A 22263-nucleotide genomic window follows, 5' to 3' on the forward strand; every position below is an offset into this window, starting at 1 on the left:
ACAAGATGTATTTTTACACACTACTTTTCTGTAGTACCCTGATGTGTAGGTGTATGTTATCACTTTTATTATATATCCAAAAGTCGTAATAGCTTTATTTAGCAGTCCTTTAACCCTAAATTTCTAAAAAAATTTTGAAAATTTTTATCTCCAGTTTTATTTTATCAGTATCTTAGAATCTTTGAATAATTTTATTTATCTTTGAATCTACACCCATGCCCCAAATTTTTTTAATTTTCCCCTGAAAATATTCTATGTTTTACAAGGTTTTACAGATATTTCATTTTTTCATTTTTTCCATATAATTTGGGTATATTATCACTCACATCATATATTCTGCACAGATTCATTTACATAACCAATTTAGTGTGGGTCACCCAAGATATTGTTCTTTGTAAAAAGTAAGCATACTCCTGTAATGGTACATGCTACATAACAATTTTTAATCAAAATCCAAAAATGATAATCATATTCTGTCATGTTTTTATTATGGTGTCATTACAGATCACTTATCTGGCTTCCAATTGCTTATTTATTTTCAGATTTGTGATTTCAAATAATTAAAGTTGCAATAATGATACACTTCCTTTACTACTTCTCATTCCAGAGTTATGGAATTACCCTGGAAAATATGTATGGGGAGGTGATAGCCACAACTATTGAGAAATTATGAATGAGAAAGAAATGGTTTACAAGGCATTAAGGTTCAGGTAAAAAATCATAATGCCAAGTGTTACTATATATTGTCCCCATGCATCTCAACAGTTTGTAGGCATTGAGATCATATTACATTGCATCACTCACATCTATATATACATATAAATGTATATGTGTTATCTATCTATATCTATCTACTAATCTATCTATCTATCTATATATATATATATATATATATATATATATATATATATATATATAATAATAATAATACGTGTGTGTGTGTGTGTGTGTGTGTGTGTGTGTGTGTGTGTGTGTGTGTGGTGTGTGTGTGGTGTGTGTGTGTGTGTGTGTAGTGTGTGTGTTAGTGTGTGTGTGTGTGTGTGTGTGTGTGTGTGTGTGTGGTGTGTGTGTGTGTGTGTGTGTGGTGTGTGTGTGTGTGTGTGTGTGTGTGTGTGTGTGTGTTGCGTCTTGCGGAGATACCAATGAGCCAGCCACCACGGCTTATCAGTGAAAATAACTTAGCTGAAATTGATATGTCTGTCTGAAGAACTGTTGCTGTTAAGTATGGAATTCACATTTGACATAATTTACTATTTATAAAATTAAGCCAATTTATCAAGGAACCGCATCTCGTCTCGATTTACATTTAACCATGTGTGTCGATCGCATAAAAAGTATATAGCAAATATAAACAAAACAATAAAAGTTTATAAACATTATTATATTCTGATCAGAACTGAACAAGTTTTAGAAATGCTAAAGTTGAAGAGTTCGGGAAGCAGTTTTAAACCAGTGGTTCAATTTTAGGTTCGAACCTTCAAACAACAGGCGAATGTTTTGAATTAGTTGTGACGGTGGCACTGCGAAGTAAAGGTTATTTACGACTCCCCTGTACAGCTGGTGAGTGATTTAAATTGTCAAACAAATTTTTGAGAAAATAAGAAAATAGCTGCCATATAACTATTTTGTTCGTGATGTTTTACTCCTCTGCGTGTCTTTCTTCAATGTCAATAATCACTGGTGGAATGAAAGTCGTATATTTTAATAGCTGTTCAGCAAAACATCCATGTTTTTTTTTGGCCAAAACTCATGCAGACACACGCACGCACGCACGCACGCACGCATGCATGATGCATGCATGCAGCACAACACACACACACACACACACACACACACACACACACACACACACACACACACACACACGCACACGCACACGCACACACACACACACACACACACACACACACACCACACACACACACACACACACACACACACACACAACAAACACAAACACACACGCACCACAATACACACGCACACAAATACACAACACACGCACACACACACACACACACACACACACACACACATACACACACGCGCGCGCGCAGAGGTCAGGTGATGCTCGGGGGCAACTCCTTGATTGTATGCCTCAAAGACTCGAGTCTCGAGTACAAGGCCAAGTACTGACAAGTATTATAAGAAAGGGAGATATTTTGAACACAGTAAACACAAATGAAAGGTAAAATAAACACTTTATTCTATTTAAATATAAATTCAAAATCAATATTTTTGTCCCTCTCCGCCTGCCCACCCTCTCTGCACGCCACGCAAATATGCATATATATATAAATATATATATACAGTGATTACAACAGTCGTAATGTTTAATGGTTTGCATTTAGATCCGGGTTTGTATGTTGAAAGTTATCACACATCACATCTCAGGATAAGCAACTGTCTAGGTGGACAAGACAATAGAGTGAGTAAATACCTTATAATTATATTATCTGTTGGCTGCTGAATTCATCGATTTACAAGTAGACGCTTCTTGTCGGCGGAAAAGACGGTTAATCTTATTTTATTAATAATGAAAAATATACATCTATAGCATTAGTTATCTTATCTTTTACCGTATCTGAGAAGAAGACGTGTTACCCTCAATCCTGATCGTTGTCGTCTGTCCACTTATCTTAATCGGTAACTGGTCTTTACCCTTTTTTCCGACAATACTTTATCATAGTGCTGAAACGACTACTATGTGTAGTTCATTTATTTGTTTTAACCATTAACCCTCAGATATTTTTTTCCCATTTGTTATGCTTTTTCAAATTTCCCGAAACATCCGTACGGGTTTTAAAATAAAAATTAGGCTGAACTAAAAGGAATACATATATATGAGATTTATCTACGTAATTGTTTTGCTTAAGAGAGGGTTTCGTAGGATCTTTTTAGAGATATATATGTATGTGTATATGTAATATATACATATCTGTATAATATATATGCATATATACATATACGTGTATATACATACAACATCAACTAATATTATATATATATATATATATATATATATATATATATATATATATATTATATATATAAAATATGTATATATAAATGTATATCTAAATGTATATAAGTAGTATTTACATAATTGTAATACATAGGGTTCAGATAAGTTTTTCTTCTATGAACACCTAGCTTTATTGCCCAAACTTTCCCAATTCCCAAAGCTTCGCGGCCCACCGGTTGGGAACCATCCCTCTAGAAAAAAGGGAATTTACTATCCCTAAGAGGATAAGTTTCTAGAAACAGATAAACTTGTTACTTCAACACACTTTTTCACTAAACACTGGTTCATATAAATGCAACACATACCTGCAAATAGCAAGTAGTATTGTGAATGAAATTAGAATCAAAAATTATCGTGTGGTTTTACTTTTAACAGGATTTGGCGCCTTGCCGGACAGTGGGTTATATTAATAATTTGAAAACCAAGACATTCAGTTCCATGAAATGACCTAAGGATTGACTAAATATAAAAAATATAGAGAATGTATGGATCCCACGAAGAAAGCGGTTAAGGATGAAGTATAACACAGGGACAGGCTACAGAAAGTCCGAAAAGAGGTTGCCAAGACGTTTCAAAGCCGTTTTAACAGACCATTTACAAAAGGGATGTTTTATATCTTTTTACAAGATGTGGTGCCACAGCACGCGCGTGTGTGCGGGGGGGGGGGGGGGTTATATAGTATAATTAATTTGACTTCTTTTTTACCTAAAAGTTTTGTATACGGGTTTGTCTTCTTCATATTTTCGATTTTTTAAACATTTTGGCAGAGCGTCTACAAATGAAACTGGTTTGCGTACAGAGGTGGGATGTAAAAATTGATACTTAATGTTAAATTTATTGATAAACAGGAAAAGGCTTTAACACGTCTTACAGAGAAATCCCTTTTATTGAGAATGAGTGAGATTTATAAAGATGAAATAGCCATGAAGAGGACTTTGTAAATATTCGAACTTCATGCGTGTTTCAACAATTGGTCAAATGGTGAGAATGACCATTTTTTTAGTATGCCGTTTAAGAGCAATACTGCTAATGCTTTTACTACTGTTGATGACAATGGTGAAAATGTGATGTCTTGATAGTGAAAATAAATAATAATGACAATAGTAATAAAAACTGATAATGGTGATGATGATAATAATAATTATTTTTATTATTATTATTATTATTGTATTATATTATTATTATTATTATCATCATCATCATCATCGTCATTATAGCAGCAGTAATAATGATGATAACAAAATAATACTGACAGTCTGATATTACTTATGATAGTGAGAATAATATTAGAATTACAAAATCTCTACATTTGGGATCACCTTGCCCACGACCGCAATTTACGACGTGTTACTGACAGTCCATGGAGTTCTTCGGCTTCTCGTCCACCCCCAGCTGGAAGATGTCGGGCCCGAGCGTAGTGACCCACGACGTCCATGTCGTAGCGAGCTCGAATGATGTCATCCAGGTCGATTCGGCTTTTAAGAGCGCCTCCTTGTCGTACACAGGGCGGCCAACGGCTCCCCCTGGGCGAGGGAAATGAGGACCCCCTCGGATTATAGGCCGACCCTCCCGGGGGCCCAAAACTGCAATCATCTCTTCCGAGGGAGGAGGTGGTACTGGCATGCGCTCACCCGGAATGTGCGTCCTTCGTAGGATAGGTGGGTTCATGCTCGTCTGCCAGATGTCCCTTTCGTCCACCGTGGGCGCGCACCAAATCTGAATGCCTTTGGCGTACATGGGGGTAGCGTAGGAGGGGGATGTAGTTCTCCCAAACATTTTGGCAGCTCCGGCCAGCCCGGCGGGTGTCTTTAACGAGGGCAAAGTGGAGCCGTCGCCGCGGCCCAGATCAGCCTCTCGCTGGCCGTCGGAAGCACTTTCCGGTGCTTCGCGACGAACCTCGCCCTGGTCCGAGATGAAGAGGCGGTGCAGTACAGCGTGGAGCCGCCCCGTTCGACGATGCCACGACGATGAAGGTCTTTGCTCTCCTCGCCAGCTTGCAGAGTGAGTCCACTTCGGGGGCCCGAGATGTCCACCGCCTGCTTCCAGTACTTGAGAAAAATCGTCTTGCCTCAGGCGTCCTGAAGCCCCGCCTCGTGCCGAAAAAAGAGCCTTTGGGGTATCCTCCCCGGAGAGCTTCGGGTAAGACTAACAATGCAGCCAGTCTCTATGATTTCAGGTTTAATTTGAGAATGTTTTTAACGGTGGATGGCAGAACCGTCTGGCTTGTCCCAATCTGCAGGCGGCAATCACTGTTTTTGGCATTGTTGCGGGAGTTGATTTGTTGCTAAATCAGTCGGTTGTGGATTTGAGAGACCTAGATGTGTCTTTATACTCACGAAGGCGTTGAAAAGCATTCCCTTGCTCTCTGTTGAAACAAAATAAATATTCGTCACTTAATTGTAGTTTAGTGCATGTAACCATTTTTTACCCAGTGAGATGTCTCCATTTTTTAAATTATTGTTTAAATGGTATGGCTAACGGACTTAATATGATATTAATAGTTTTTTGTAAATATAATTCAAATTTTCGTAAAGGGCATGAACATAGCGCCGTAAAGCAAGCAAATATGTAATGGTCCTGCCTTTCATAAGTTAGACGAAAACAGACTCAATTCAATCACTCATATAACCTGCTCTTTATCTTAAGCAAATTAGCACATAGGTGAGTGTTCTTACAATTTGGGAAAAATAAACTAGCAAGGTAAGTAACGTTCGATTTTCTATAATCTCCGTCACTGCACCTATTATTCCTTTACACAATACATTCCCGTGAAAATTACACCATTCAGCTGCGCAAAATACCTCAGACACGAATATAGGACGGATTTAGTTATATCTTATTACACGATCAAACACAGACACACACTGTAAACAATACCTAACATTTAACATTTAAAACCTCTGTCCCCAGCAAGGTCCAGCTCCACCCCCTCCTTGACCCCGCTGACTACCTTCAGTAAGGAACTCAGCAAGCTAGGACCCCTTTCATTACCGCACTCAGGCCACTCTCTCTCGTTGATATTTGTAGCCAAGCGGTGCTCAAGAACTCTCGTTGACACATACACAACTACTAGGCTATATTACTGGGAAGGCATGAACTTGTAGACGAGGAACGGTTGCCAGTCTGTAAATATGTTCAGGCTGACGAGACTATATATGTGCAAGTAAAACGTGCTCTGGTATTAATTCATGAATGATATTTTACAAAATATTTAGAATGACAGATTCATTATTTGTTTTTTTATTGTAATGTAGTATAAGACGAAGGTTGGGTTGGACATAATGAGATTAATAGTTTATAGAGGAGTTATCTTATCAGGTAAGTTACAATGAAAACTGTGTAAGTTATCAACCCACCCCCCTCCCTCATTCTCTATCTCGCTCTCGCTCTCCTCATCTCTTCTCTCTCTCTCTCTCTTCTCTCTCTCTCTCTCTTTCCTCCTCTCACCTCTCTCCTCTATCCGTCCGCACTCAGTCACTCTCTCTGCTCCCATGCATGCATGCATGTGTGTGCATACGCCAGCCACGAGCACTTTGATGCCCCCATTTTTTTTTTTTAATTTTTTTTTTTTTTTCCCAGCTCGAGCTAGAGAGAGAAATAAAGAGAGGGGAACGGCACGACTGGTCAACACTTGTGCCATCCCGCATGGGCGGGAATCAAGCCGAACGGCTTAAAACGGACAGGAAGCAAGGCTCTGCACCTGGGTCCACTGCTCAAATGGAACTAGAAAAAAAAAAAAAACATGTAAATTCACAGACCAGGTGACTTACAATGTGGAAACCTATTTGTGGTCAGGGTTCTGAGTTTCCCCTCATATAAGATGCCCTGGGGCTGGCCTCTACTTCTACAGGACTTGCCACTCTACAGACAGATACTAGGGATGAATGAACAGAAAGAGAGGGGTGTCATTAATTGTGCGGTTGCGTTTGGGGCATCCTATGAGCTGGAGACCTGGAGTTAATGTGCTCGTGAATTGCCGCAGCTAGCAGTATACTCATTAGGAAAGGTTATTCTAGCAATATGGACAGCCAGAACCAATTCTGTCAGGTCCAGTTGACTGATCTCTTAACACAGGCTAAGGGCAAGCTGTACTGCCTTATTAGCGTTGGCAATGGTCCATAAATACCTATGCTCGAGGTAGTTTTTGCATATACCATCATCATTATTCCAGTGGCATGTAGTCAGACAGGCTTCGTAACACTCACCTTCCCCTTGTTAGAAACCATGCTGGCTGTGAACTTCCAGAGGGGTTGAGGAGGCAATTTAATGACAACAAAGTTATTAGACGCTGTATCCAGTTATACACAAAGATGAAAAGAAGAAGCTCTTTCGGAAGATTATTGGCGACGCCGGCTCCCCTCCCCCTTTTCTCTTTCATAAACCCCCCATCCTGCACGGGATTACTGTTTTTTCCCCCCAAGCCAAGATAAAGGGAAATTCTCGGGGTTATCTACATACGTGCCCCTCATGATACCCTCAGACCCTTTTGAAAATGACCAGTCAAAAGGCCCGCCGGCGTTCCCACGTCAAAAGTGCCAAAATAGCAATGTTCCTCCCTCGCTAGACCCTGTTGACCACCCCCCCGGGTCCTTTATGTGTCTTTTCCCCGGGGTCTGGGTCGGAATTCAGGGGAATAGAGAAGGCCCCTCCCCCGCCAGTGGGTACAATTACGGCAAATAGTGCGAATATATAATATAATATATATATATATTTTAAAATATATATTAATATATTATATTATATAAAATTTTGGGGGGGGGGGGCTATTCAATTTTTAATGTTTTATTTATAATATATATATATATTAAAATATATAATTTTTTATATATTATATTTATTGTATGTGTGTGTGGGGTGTGTGGTGTGTGTGTGGTATATTTAATGTATTAGCATAGTATGAATTATATAATAATATATATTATATATATAATATAATTATAGTATATATATTTACATACACACACACACACAACCCCACACACACACCCCCCCCCACAACACACACCCCCACACCCCACACAAACACAACACGCAACAACACACACACAAACACAACACACACACACACACACACACAATTAAATGTGTTATTATTTTTTTATAATATTTATATATATCATATAAATATATAAAATATTATATATTATATATATTAAAAATAAGAAAAAATATCAACATTTATACAAAATATAAAATAATTAAATTTTTAAAATATATATATATTTAACATACATTTATATTTTTATTTTATTTTTATTATTTATATCTTATATATAAATATATAAAAAAAATATTATTTTAAAAAATATATACATATATAAAAAAATTTTATATATATAAAAAAATATATTTATATAATAAAATTTATATATATATATTATAATATATAATATATATAATTAATATATATAATATAAAATTCCCTGTGGGAAATTGATATAAAAGGTTTTTCCCTTTTAATGTACTGAAAAAATAATGAAAATATACACTCTATCACCCCAAATTTAAGTTACCGGAAAAACGTTTAGAAGATCGCAAAAAAAGGTTTTATAAAACTTTTTAAATTTTGATTGACCCCGCATCGCGTTCGCTGAATCCCCGGCTTGAAACCGCGAATCCGCACACGAAAGTCAAAAAACCCCCGTGGATGTTGGTGTCGTCCACCATGAAGGGGTGGGGCGCTGATTTTGCTCACTCTCAGCTGGAGAAATACGGGGGGAAAGAAGGTAACCACAAATTTTTATATTGTATTTGTATTTTTTTTTAATTGCAGATTCGGAGAGCATCGGTTATGGGTGTTTTGAGTGTGTGAAGTTGACTGCTATTAGTAAGTCCACAGTAGATTCAATATTGTTGTTTATTGTTTCAATTTCAGTCCTATAGGAGCTTGATTTGCGAATCCGTCTCATGCTTGTTTTCTTCTAGATTACTGTAGTATTTTTACGAATATCTTATATTATCTTTATTATGGCTTCTATTGTAAAACAATCAATAGACCGAGGTTTTACCTTGCCAGAAAGAAGGCTACATTGTGGATGTGTGGTGACTTCACCGGAGCCCTAAGGGCCGGAAGCCAGGCATTGCTTGATTACCCAACCACTGTATAGAAGCCAGAAAATTAAGTCTGACCCAGAATCAAAGTAGCCTACTATTGAAAATTGTAGTTATACCATTAACCCAATGCTGCTGGGTGGTTTCCAAAAGGAATACGGAATACAAAAGAATTCAGTGGAATACGAAAGCCCTCCCTCCCAGGCTGTATTCATAATGATCTAGGCCCTGCCACCAGGCGATTGTGTTGGCATAGCATGCACGGCATGATTGTACTGGACTGGCACATAATGGCATGTTTACACTGTCCACCTGGAATATTGTCCAGGCATGCCTTGGCATGTATGTACATGCTACCTGGTGGTGAAGGGTTAATAAAGCTGGATACTGATGGTGGGTATTTGTCACAGAGACTGACGCACATCTAGAGATGAAGTCCCAAACAAGGGTATCATGTGAACCCAAAATCCAAACCTAACCTTTCCTTCCCTCTAATTATTCTCTAGACTGGGGCAACCCCCTATGTCCCCCATTTAGTAGCACTTCATGCTAACATACAAGAAATGCAACACTAAGAACTCTGGCTGTGTAAGGGTATTGCAGACCAAGGTTTATTTGTTGTGGACTTAGTCTCTGAACGGTGAATGCAACAGATATTTTCATCATTTCACAGTAAATATGGGGTCACAGCAGCTGTAGCTGTGTTGTTTCTAATTTTTATGCTCTATATGATGGTAGTGTCCATTTCCTTCAATCTCTATGCATTCCTTTTAGTAACATTAACCATGATGATGTTTTTACACATATTCTTAGTGGGCTAGAAGTTATGATAGATCAACATTTGAATTTATGAAAGGCAGAGAAAACAATGATAGACAATACTTTGAAACTGTAAAAGTCTGAAGAAGTAAAAAAAAAAGTGTAATTGGCATCAGTCACAAGCCCACCAGCAGGTTGTGTGCATTGCATCTGGATGATATCACTTATATGCATTATTTGTTCTTTACAGGAAAAGGATTGGGAAAAGAAGAGAAGGGAAATACAGAACCATTGAAAGTTAAACTAAAGTTCGATAACACTGGAATTGGGCATGATGTTGGAGAAGAGTTCAAATTCCACTGGTGGGACCATGTGTTCAACAAAGCTGCTAAGAATATGTCAGTTGATGATAAGGTAAATTTAAATGTGTAATTGCAGTGAATATTGGAGTGGTTGTAGTGTTATCTCAGTGCCAAAGCATTTCTTTGTTTGCCAGTGTTTAAGATGCAGCTTTGCTTTTAAAGGGCATTTTATTTGTCTAGTTATTTGTTAATTAATTAATTTATTTATTTATTAATGTTTTTTCAAATCATACATGTATTGTGAATTGTTTTAATATTTTTTGTCAAAAGATGGTAGGAAATGTAAGTAATTATAAGTAATAAGAAGCAAATCACAAATCTGTAAATCTGATGACATTTACAACATGGAAATAAATTATCTGCCAATATAATTCACTCTATAGGCAAAAAGAGTTCAGTATTCAGCCAACTATACTAATGTAAGGTACATGCTAAGTGTCCATGTCTTCTTCCCCTTTTTTTTTCTTCTTCTTTTTCTTCGTCTTCTTCTTTTGTGAGAGCAAGAGTGAGAGTGAGGGTGAGAGAAAGAATGCGAGAGAGTGAGAGACAGAGACAGAGACAGAGACAGACAGACAGACAGACAGACAGACAGACAGACAGACAGACAGACAGACAGACAGACAGACAGACAGACAGACAGACAGACAGACAGACAGACAGACAGACAGTGTTTATGACTCACTCACTCATGCACTCAGGAGTGTGTGTGTGTTTGTTTGTTTGTTTGTTTGTTTGTTTTAAAGGAAGGAGAGAGCAAGAAAGAGTCAGTGTGAGGGTGAGTGTGAGTATATATCCATTTACTTGTGGGCATATAAGCATTAATGTGTTTTCATCTGAATGCAGTTATTTATAGGTTATTTGTTTTGCTCTAAATAAATAAACCTTTTTATTTACCAGACATGGGTCAGTGGAGATCATCAGGACGAAGACTTACAAGTGAGCAAAAACTATCAGCAAGATGAATAGTATAATGGTTTTGTTAAGGTAAGATATTTTTTATAACATTTTATAACATACTTCTTTATAGAATGGTTTGATTCCATATGTCTTTCTTCATTGAGGGTCATCAAATTTCAGCTTATTGAATTGGAAAAATTGGATTCAAAAGTAGTAGGAAAGTCTGTTGAACTTATTTCTGCATAATTACAACTAATATATAATAGAAGAGAAACTTTTTATTACTATTCAATGTCAAATATTTTTATATATTGTGTAACCCACTGATGCTGGGTGCATGGACTGACCACTGCAGTTTAGTTCTGTGAAGTTTATTTACACAGAGATAGTTCCACAAATGCTGAATGGTTAATGGTTAAAAGCAAGAGAAATGTGCTAGACATCTAAGGTCATGTAGCACTATAGTTAATGTTTGGGAAGGGTGGTTGAGTTAGTGATTAGTTGTCTAAGCTAAAGGATTGGTGAGTGAAGGGTTAGGGTCGGGTGTGGTAAGGAGTTAGATTAGATGAAGGATATGTACGTTTGAGGAAAGAGAATAGGTTTGTTGAAGCAGAAAGTGTGGGATTCTGAAAGGATGTCTGATAGGTTGGGAGGTCGGTGAAGGAGGATAGATGGGGGAAAGCAGAGGTACGGGTTGTTCAAACGTGGGCACGATAATAGGATGTGTGGGATTGAAAGGGGAACATTACAACTGTGCAAGGGACATTGGTTTGAAAGGGAGGTTGGACATAAGGTGTTTTCTGATTGATAAGTATGGATGAGACATAAGGGAATGTGGGGATAAGACATAATGATAATTGTGGGGTATTGGAGGATGTGTTAGAAGGTCTCTTGAAGGCATACAATAGATGGACTATAAGAGGAAAGGATATGACGAAGGTCAGGTCTGTGGGAGCGGAAACCGCGAATATTCCAATGAAGGATAGTTATACTTTACTGATTTTGAGGGGGGAAGCAGTTAGAGGGTGGGAAAAGGACTGAGAGTCTGAGATGGGAGAGGTGTGGGAGTTGGTGTTCTACTAGGAGGGGTATTAGGAGATGAGAAGGGATACTTGTGACATAAGGGATTCACGTGTGTATCCAGGAGGGAGTGGAAGGGATAGAGGGGATGGTGGGAGGGATAATGTGGGCGGGGTTGGGTCGGGGGGGATGGGCTGTGTTGGGAGGGGGTAGGAGGATAGGGTGGTAGGGGGGATATCGTTAGGAGGAGGAGGATATCAGCAGTTACTTGGAGTGTGGAAGGAGCAAGGTTGTAAGATTGGAGGTTGAGTGTCAGTTTTCATTAGGTATCTTGAATATTTTCAATGGTTTCTTCTTCTGAGTTGGTTTGGGAGTTTTGGGGGATATAGGATTTCTTGTGAGGGGGGAAGAGAGACTGGTGTCTCAAGCAAAGGAGTAAAGGAAGGTGGAGGTGATTGTGTGGTAGGGGAAGAGGGGGTGTGAACGTTTGTTCTGTCTGTACGGGTAGTGCGAGGAGGGAGAGGGGAAGGTGTTGGTGGTTGTGGTGGTGATTGAGATATCTGTAGTAGAGATTGGAGTGTCTGGGATTTAAGGAATGGCAAAAGAGTTTGACTGGGAAGGTAGGAGGTAGAAGAGGGGGGTTTAGATGTTGGGGGGTTGGGTTTAGGAGAATTGGTAGAATGAGCAGTATTACTGGAGTAAGGAGTAAGAGAGAAACCACGTCGACGTGCTTCTTGTCTGGCTTCACGTAGTGTGAGTCCAAGTTTGAATCTGAGAGTTGCTACCTCAGACTCAAATTTGTAGGTGGGACAGCCCCTATAAAATACATTATGGGGGCCGCCACAGTTGGCACATGTGCGTGATTGTGCAGGGCAGTTAGATCGGGTATGGCCAGGTTGGGCACATAGTGGGCATCTGGCTGTGGAACGGCAATGTTTGGCTGGGTCCTAGACGCCAACAATTTTGGCACTGACGTGGAGGAGGTTGGTATGGACGAACAGGGAGGGATTCTCCTCCTATATAGACGTTAAAGGGAAGGTCATGTCTACGGAAGGTAATTTTGGCTATGTTAGTGGGTTTCTTTCGATTACCTCTGGGGGGAATGGAGTAGCATTGTACTGACGTTGCATCATAGTCTGTGAGACAGGCAAGTAGGTCTTCTCCACAATCTGACCAATCTTTGTCATAGATTGGGCAATTTGCTGGGAGATTGAAACTGTTTCCGGTGCAAGTATTGAGGTTGGATGGGGTTTCTGCAGGATGGGGTTACCATATATGTCTGTTAGTTTTGTTAATGCTATAGCTTGGTTTTCGGATGTTACTGTGACAAGACGGGAGCGGTCGGGTCGGCTACGGAAAGAGACTTTACCTACTTGTTTTTGGAGACATTGTTGGAAGAGAAGGGTGTTGTCAGAGTAGGGAGCTGTGGGAGGGATCACGAAAAATCGGTCCCATTTGGCTGCGCTGAAGAGGGTATTCAATATTGTTGTAGTGATAGGGGTAGTCGAAGGGCGGGTGCGTGACGATGGAGTAGTGTTGAGGGAGGTAGTGTTATGGGAGGTGGGCAATAAGGCTGTAAGGTATTAATAAGGAGGATGGGGTGGTTGATGTTGGAGGTGTGGGGGTAGAGTGATGAAGTTGAGCGTGCTGGGAGAGTGGAAATGTTTCTTAAGGATTGGTTGTTGGCTACTGTACTAGTAGGCATTGATGAGGGGGTAGTTGTTGCAGTGTTCGGAGCCGTGGTCAAAGGAGAGCCTGGGGTCAGGGAATCGGGTGGGTTTACATCGTTGGGGCTATTTGATAAAGGGGCAAGCCTCATTGCCCCTAATAGTGGAGATAAGTTTTCATTGCTGGCCATGGTAAGCCTGGATTATGTTGGGGATAAAGACAGTCCACCCCTCAGGGTCCCCTTGAGGGGTAAGGGCTAGATAACAATCAGGGGAATACCGTGCCCATGGCTCCCTCAGGCCGTTCAGGACTGGCACAAAGTCAGCCTTTCATCCTTTCAGCACGGCTCTCACACCTTAGGAGTGGATAGTAGAAGGGTTTGGTGAAGGGACAGAAACGAAAGGTGGGAAGGAAAATAAAGACCATGCAAAATTAGTTGAGTCGAGGGCTGAGTCCCAAGGTTGGGGAGTTCCCCATCATTGGGTCCCAGTCTCCGCCTCCTAAGCCCCCCCACGACAACAACGGGCAAGGGATTGGGGGGGTCCACAAATGCTGAGCCACCAGGGAATCAGTTGTTAGTCCCTTTGTGCCCTCCTCTGATTTCTGCAATCCCTTTTTTATACTGTTATTATTTCTATTGACATTATGATTTTTATCACGCTATAAAATACTAATAGCAATAGAGAATAAAAAAAGCTTTTTGAAAATCAAGATGCCTCTGTGAGCATTTTCCATATCCTCAAGTTCACTCTAAAAATGTTTTCCATTTGATTTCTCTGGGGCATTCTCTCCAGAAAATTGTCCTAACAAAATAGTGATTTCCCCTTTCTTTAATCTGAGCTTTATCATGAATTTGATTTATGGTCTGACCAAAGTTGATAATTGATCTCACCTCAATATTGACAAAGTTCATGTTATTCAAACTGATTCTATTTGAATCTACCATCACCACCTTCCTGATTGTCCTTTTGACTCATGCTTAGACAAATTATAACACATCAGTGAGAAAGTGTTTTGATGCATAAGCCCTAAAATCTATGCCTATTTTCTCCCCATTTTATGCATTTTTCATAAAATTTATTGTGATGTAGCACTTTTTTTTTTTTTTGGGGGGGGGGGAAAATTTAAATTTTAAAAAAACCTAAATGGTGCATTCTCAGTCTCCCTCTCCCTCAGCCCACCTGTGCTTATATTATCTCTATCTGTTCTTAGTATTGTTTCTATTGCTTAGAAATTCAGTGCATAATAGTGTGTATGTTTGCCTCTTGCAGGGTGGGACTCTACATAAATCAGAAATATTGAAAGATTCAGACAGTGATTCAGATGAATCTGTAGAACGTGATTTGTCCCACAAACTTACAGATGAGGAGTTGTTTAAGCTCTGTGGAGGTCGTACAGCGCACAAGTAAGTTGATATTAGAGGTGATATGAATGTTTCATCAAGTAAATATGAGAGGAGATAATGTTTCACTGACAGTACAAATGAGTTAATTTTCTTGCATATCAACATTGTTACACATCTTAGTATATCATGTATATATTAGTATTTACATTGACATTTCAAATACATTATTCTTGATAATGAGTTTTGTTGAACAAATCAAGTGTACCGAGTCTGGCTGTATATTTTGATATCTCTTTTCAACATCATTACATTTATTTTCTTTAACAGAGGAGCACGTCATGGCCTGAGCATGTCAGCCAAATTAGCAAGAGTGCAAGAGCAAGAGCAAAAGCTGATGGAAAAGTGGAAAAACACAGAAGAAGAACCACACCAGACTGCTGACAGAGAAATGTCAAACAGTCAGGAAGAGAAGAAGAAGAAAAAGAAGAAGAAAAAATCAAAGATGGATACACAGATGGAAGAATCACTCGTCACAGAAGAGGTGGAAGTTCCAGAGGAAGATGTATCACTTGCTGCAGTTGGTGAAGGAGCAGAAGGGAAAAAGAAGAAAAAGAAAAAGAGCAAAGACAAAGACCCCTCAGAAAATGATGGGATGGATGAGACCGTAAGTAGCATACCAGAAGAGGAAGCCGAGGGAACTCACAAAACCAAAAAGAAGAAAAAACATGATAAAGGTAGACAGAATGAAGAATGCCCTCCAGTTGCGGAAATCATCACAGACATTCAGGTGAAAAAGAAGCACAAAAAATCAAAGTATGTCCAGAGAGATCCTGAAGAGGAACCAAATTTCTATGAGAAAGAAAATATGCAAGCAGAAGTAAATGCAAAAGTTCAAAGCAGTGAAGATGAAAAAAAGACAAAGAAAAAGAAGAAAAAGAAACATCATAGAGAATTAAGTGAAGACCAAGAATTAAGTAATAGAGAAGAAAGTAATAAACCAAAAAAGAAGAAGAGAAAGAAAGAAAGAAATGTAGAGTAACAAAATATAACAAGAAATTATTGGGCTTTTTTAATAAAATCATTAGAAGTACTGATTGTATTTTGCAAAGCACAGATTTCATGAATAACATTAACCATTTCTTTTCACATTAAGGTATCATTCATTTATCACACATATACAAGCCTCATCATTAGAATAAAATTTAGATCCACATCCCATTAGAAGTTTTATTGTCAAAGTATAAGTTTATAAATGCATTCCTTTTCATACCCTGCTTTGGGGTCTTTTTTTTTTTTGAGGGGGGTTAGTTGATAAGTATAGATTTGCTGATATATTTTTTACATTGTAAGGAATGTTTTTTGCTAGGTATGCTTTGGATTTTAATTAGTTTGCGTGGAGTAATTCTTAAATCTTGTTCACACGAATGAGCAGTTTGCAAACAATTGAGTAAATCGCTAATTTGATGTGTTCTGCATAGTCTGCAGGTAAACCAGCAAAGTTGCCCATACACATTAAAGGCCTGTCCACACCATTTGGGCATTATCACCAGGCACACGGCAGACAAACTACTCAGTAAACAAGTCGTTTCCTCTGATTTCTTGCTCGTGACGTTACTTCAACCTTTTCCCAACAGGTAGTATTCATAGTGGCCCAGGCCCTGCTGCCTGGGGCTTATATCGTCACCCTAGCATGCGCAACCGCTCATGCCAAATACCAGCATCCCTTGCCATTTCTTCATGATACTATGAGCATATGTTGTATTTTCAGTTATCATTATTTTCTAAAGTCTCTATTTGCCATATTTCTTGATAAATCAAGACTGAAGGGTATTTTGTTGTTATATAGACTACATAGTTGATCATTATTCGCTCTATAGTCTGATAAAATAGCAGTGTGTGGTATCATGGAGTTGAAATTGTAGGTGTGTGTGTTTTTTTTTTTTTTTGTATAGTAAAAATGAGTGTTAAAATTACTTTAATCACATTTTCAGTGGCAGAAAAATATTATTTTGCCATGATTGTAACTAAAAAAAAATCATGGCATGTCCATACATACACCATGGCATGCACGTACATGCCACCCGGCAGATAGTCCAGCCATGCCATGGCATGTACGTACATGCCACCCGTTGGCAAGGGTTAACAGTTGCCCATAGTGTCAGGTAAGGAAGTGCTATGGTAAAGTAGAGTTTGCAAAAAGGGTAGGAATGAATTAATGACTAGGGTAAGTTACAGATGAACGTACTAGAGGGTATTACATGGTACAGGGTAAAAGACTGTTAGAAGGGAAGGAGTTAAGGGAGTAGAGAGCATTATGATAATGTATTGTGTGAGAACAGAAAAAATGAGTTTAATGATTAGGATAAGTGGATAGAAGAAGGAAATGAAAATGAAAGGAGAAGAAAAGACCATGCAAAATCAGTGGAGTTGAGGGCTGAGGTCTAAGCCAGGGGTGATCCATACATTGGGCCTCAGTCTATCTCCTAGCCCCCCACCCCATCCATTTCATCTATTTGCTCAGTGCTGTTAACTACTTCCTGTATTACAAATTCTTGCTGTACTACATTTGCTCTCCCATTCTCATTCCATACTATCCTAAACCATTATACAACCTTTGACACAAAACAATTGTTCATTTTTACTCTTTTCACCACATTACTTTACCATAGTGCTGAATGACCTTTCATGTTTAGTACATTTGTTTTAACGACCATGCTCAGTCATGCACCTCCCTTTGGGTTTTGCCTAGCTTTAATGTTTTGAAAATTTTTTGGTTACAACATCATTAGGTCATTGGCAGTGTTCAAAATATAGCAATACTTTAACCTTATCATTGACTAATTCCTAACCCATTTTGCTACTATAATTTACCATAGTGCTATATGACCTTGATGGCTAGCATTTTTGTTAACAATCATTAAAATGTAGTAATAGCGGGGCTTGATTGCAATCTCCCCTCCCCTCAAGGCGAGGTTTGTGGATTGAGAACGGTCAATCAAAAAATCATATGTGCCAGACATCAAAAGGTCACAGCATAAGAAAAAGTACTGTGACAAGGAGGGTAAAATTTATCAATCAGGATAGTGGACAGAAGGGGAAGAGAGGGAAGAGGAAACAAAAGCCCAAGGTCCAAGGCAGGGGTGATCCCTACACTGGGCCTCAGTCCGACTCTTAAGCCCCCTCCATGGCAACAACGAGCAAGGGAACAGGGGGCAGCAATACTTTATCAGTGCTCCCTACTCCCCTAACTCCCCCTTTTAACACCACCCTCACCACCACACTACCGTCGTATTACAGTTCAACCTGTAACAACCCTAATTGACTCATTCCTAACCCCCTTTCCACTATTATACTTTAGTATAGTGCCATAGGACCTTTGAGGTTATACAACTTCCTTATCTGGGGCCTTTGCCCCTAGGCCTCAAGCTCTTGCTACATGGTGAATACACTGATGACCTTAGAGGCTGATGGTGCAGAAAGTTTAAGAGCAAATGGTCCTCAGTCTCCTAAGCCACCCCATCCCCCCCAGCAACAATGAGGGATTGGGGCGGGGGGGGGGGGCACCTGGCCTTAATTTAAAGTGATAAGTTCTTGTATAGTGCATGGACTGGTCAGCTGTGAGTGGATCTTTTCACAAACTCCTATCCTTGAAAGGATGTATAATGTAAATGCCAGTCTACACAAGTTACTTAATTTGCTGACAAATGACCTCATTTACTTGGGAACACTGTTTAACAGGCCATATGCAGTATCCACATGGCATGTGCAGTACCCATGTAGTCGGTGTAGATCTTGAAGGGTGTGGGAAGGAGTGCTAGCAACAAGCAGGAAGTTACAGGCTTGGAATTGTTAATCAAGTGTGGGTTACTAGATCTACCGAGGATCCCAGCCACCCAGTGTGCTCTCTAGCAGAGATTCTGGTTTAGTTATACTATGCCCACCTTGGATTAACACCTACATGAGCAGGCATAGTGGTAACCACTTAAAGTGACATCGCAAACGAAATTGTTAACAAGATTGCTTGCCGTCATTTATTTTCAAGTTTACCCCTTTCAAAACTATTCCTCTTAATTTTATTAACTACCCCCACCCCTCTTCATTCACAAAGCATACATCTACAAATGCCGATCTTTTAGAAGTCTACAAAACTTGTTTTAGCTTTTAAGTAACCAGCACCAGTAGAGTTTGCAATGCTTCACTGTCCAATATTTTCTATACAAGATTTAAAACATGTTTATGTAAAGTTTCAATTTCTACTTCTGTACATCCATATGAACCTGGAAAATTCTACGGTTCTTGCCAGTGGGCACTGGTACTTTAAGGATTAGCAAGAAAATTTATATTACTAGAATCAAAGACTTTTCACTTAATTTTGTAAGATTAAGGGTCTGACAACACCAATGTAACTAGACCCAACTTAACCATGCACAACATGGAAAGTTGTTCAACTAAAATTCAGAACTACAGGAACGGTTAAAGGGTTTTCAAAAAAAGTAGCTGAAAGTTATTAATAGCTTTATTTTTAGAAATCACATTTTGAAGTCTTGCTCAGCAAAGCTCCAAGTCGATCCCTCCAACATCTGTAGATACAAAGACAAGTTCAGATTTCCAGAATCCAGGTAGTTTCACATTTAACCAAAGCTCAAACTTAAAGGTCTGAGTAATGACCATTTTAAAGTTTGTTGGGAAATTACTAGTTGCGTCCAATCACAAGAGTGGTAACTAATAACCTCACATTACTCTATGCACGAGAAACGCCTAGCTTGCCAAAGGGGACAAACTGGAGCTGGTGTGCAAGATGGTAAGCCATGTAAAAAATTAACCCACTGATGGTTAAGGCAGGATAAAAGCTGCACGAGTATAGTCAAGGTAATTTTAGCCTGTAGTATATCTAGTATATCTAGTATACACCTAGAAGTATATTTAAAAACCAAGTTGGAATTTTTTTTTTTTTTTTATCTTTTAACCAACCTTTTAACCCCAGGTTACTTCCCAGCCATCACTATACACGAGGTGTCCATATAGTTTCAACTTACCTCATGCAACCAAGCTTCTCCTTTTCACTAGTCACTTCAGGCCTGCAAAAACATGGTACCCTTTACGTCTAGCCTGAAATAAAGACATTCAATGTAAATTACCAACAAAGCGAAGCATTTCCTTCAGCTACAGCATTGTGGTGTAAATATTGAAGAGGTTTCGTGTGGTCCTAGGCAGGATCCCTAGTCCACATAGCGACCATTCTTTTAATCTATGCACTATAGATCTCCGCTCATTGCCATGCTGACAAGTTGGAGCAGGGGTGCAATGTGAAGCAAAATAAGTAATTGCAATATTTTAATGCAAATTGTGAACTTAAAAGCCTTTAAATATATTTGAGTGTTAATTACTTAATACATGAACCTTGTTAGGCTTAGCATTGTAAACAACTTGGCCTGACAAAGCACAGAATGGGGAGAGGAAATGACGGGGAGGACTTGTTATCCTACTCTACTGATAACAGCACTTGTATCAATCCACTAATAGCAGAGGGTGCACAATCAGGGCCAGAAAAACAATTCCCACCTACCTTAAAAATGTAACTGCATCATTAAAGTTTGGTAAACGGTCAACTGTTGAATACATAAAGACAGGTGGTAGAGTAAGGGATGCACATCGGAAGGCTACCAACATTTTCCATAAAGAGGAAGCTACTTTAACACTACAAGGTTAAACTCACCTGTATTGTCCATTTCTACAAATTATGGATTTTGCCCTCCATCTCCATCTCCAAAAGTATTATCCATCCTGAAATGGATAATTCTTATAAATAAATACATTTTAAAGAGGTTTCTTTAAGCTAAGTATCCCCAGGTATTTAAATTCTAACAGTAAAAGTCACTATTTCCAAAGGCAAATGTTTGAAGGTTCGTGCGGTTCCATGCGGTTAACCGTGGTCCACATAGCGACCTTCATTTTACTCTCTGCACTATAGAAATCTCCTCTCATTGCCATAAGGACAAGTTGGAGCAGGGTTTCAGTCAAAAACTCACATGCTTAGATTTTTAAAAAAAATTTTAAGATTCACTTACCAAACTGCATAACATCCTCACGTTACATCCTGTCAAGACTTTGAACTCTTGAGCTCCCAGAATACTGAAATGGGGAGAAAAAATAAGACCAAAAAAACTTGATGCTAGCTAAAACTTTTATAACAAGTCCTGAAATATTCTATTTAAGCCATCAACCCTAACCCAATTTGGGAAAATGGTTAAATGCTTTTAATCAACTGGGCCCATTTAGATATTTAAAAAACCCCTGGAGTCAGAGCCAACAAAAGAACAGGTGCTATACAGCAACTCACCATTCTTAGAAGTGCACAGAGACAAGTCTGCTTCATATCCAATTTCTCCATGCTGTGGACAAAAAAGGAAGGGAATTGAGTACACAAGCCCAAACCCAATTGCTAATAACCAACACATTACATAGACTTGCACACTTTTAGAAGTAACTTATATTTTGACTGTTTAGGTTACAAAAACCCTTTATTTGAGAACAGTGAGAGACTGCACTATAGCCCTTATTCTTTAACACTTTACTGAACTTAGCCTACAAAACAGCATTTTTACAAATTTTTAAAAAAGAAAAAAAGATACTAAATCCTATATACAAATGTCCCTTTTCCATAGCTTTTTTAGAGTGGTTTCGTGCGATTCCGGGTACTAACCCAGGCCACATAGCGACTCACTCGCCTTAGTCTTTGCACTTTTTTTATTCTCCATTCATGCCATGGAGACAAGTTGGAGCAGGGGGGCAAATACCGATTTCTACCGTTTCTCTTAACTTCTCTTATTAGAAGACTACTTTTTAAAAAATGAATAAGAAAAAAAGTGCTTAAAAATTCAATTCCCTTAGAAACAAGAAAGTCTAGCTGAAGTTCCCATGATAAAGTAGATTACAAAATCCTAGGATACTAAACGACCGCAATAAGCGTTTAAGGGTTACTGATAAGTCTTACTAAATTGAACATAAAACCGTCACACAAGGTTTCAAAAATCTTCCACGTCCTTCTCCCACGTGGGTTTTTCTACGCAGTCCCCACCCTCCACTTCCCCCCATTACCCTCAAACTAATTAACCCCCATATCGAACACTTAGGTA

At 38.9% G+C, this 22263-nt stretch overlaps 2 protein-coding genes and 1 long non-coding RNA gene across 4 annotated transcripts; 2 read left to right on the plus strand and 1 right to left on the minus strand.

The window, feature by feature from the left end:
• The first annotated feature begins 1502 nt into the window (after positions 1-1502).
• Positions 1503-10287, plus strand: LOC119569541 (G patch domain-containing protein 4-like). 2 transcript variants are annotated; one of them, XR_005228283.1, is made up of 2 exons: positions 1503-1560; positions 10086-10287. XR_005228283.1 is itself a non-coding variant. In XM_037917649.1 (2 exons), exons 1-2 carry the CDS (start codon positions 8691-8693, stop codon positions 10265-10267), a joined length of 243 nt encoding a protein of 80 aa, XP_037773577.1. In that variant the 5' UTR covers positions 8686-8690; the 3' UTR covers positions 10268-10287. The 2 variants fall into 2 exon arrangements, 1 of the variants encoding a protein (XP_037773577.1); XM_037917649.1 differs by lacking the exon at positions 1503-1560 and adding an exon at positions 8686-8751.
• An 848-nt stretch (positions 10288-11135) lies between these two features.
• LOC119569540 (G patch domain-containing protein 4-like) lies at positions 11136-16345 on the plus strand. The gene is made up of 3 exons (XM_037917648.1): positions 11136-11181; positions 15054-15187; positions 15455-16345. Exon 3 carries the CDS (start codon positions 15477-15479, stop codon positions 16164-16166), a length of 690 nt encoding a protein of 229 aa, XP_037773576.1. The 5' UTR covers positions 11136-11181; positions 15054-15187; positions 15455-15476; the 3' UTR covers positions 16167-16345.
• Positions 16346-20197: 3852 nt separating this feature from the next.
• On the minus strand, positions 20198-21527 carry LOC119569539. The gene is made up of 4 exons (XR_005228282.1): positions 21468-21527; positions 21196-21259; positions 20844-20911; positions 20198-20236 (listed from the first exon to the last, which is right to left on the minus strand). It is a non-coding gene; the product is annotated as an uncharacterized LOC119569539 (long non-coding RNA).
• Positions 21528-22263: the final 736 nt, after the last annotated feature.

This window comes from Penaeus monodon, unplaced genomic scaffold (assembly GCF_015228065.2).
Source record: "Penaeus monodon isolate SGIC_2016 unplaced genomic scaffold, NSTDA_Pmon_1 PmonScaffold_1637, whole genome shotgun sequence".
Classification (NCBI taxonomy): domain Eukaryota; kingdom Metazoa; phylum Arthropoda; class Malacostraca; order Decapoda; family Penaeidae; genus Penaeus; species Penaeus monodon.

Coding starts and splice junctions, on each gene's coding strand:
- LOC119569541 (XM_037917649.1), top strand. CDS start 8,691: ATGAAGGGGTGGGGCGCTGATTTTGCTCACTCTCAGCTGGAGAAATAC. Junction 8,752..10,085: donor GAAATACGGGGGGAAAGAAG/GTAACCACAAAT, acceptor TGTTCTTTACAG/GAAAAGGATTGGGAAAAGAA.
- LOC119569540 (XM_037917648.1), top strand. CDS start 15,477: ATGTCAGCCAAATTAGCAAGAGTGCAAGAGCAAGAGCAAAAGCTGATG.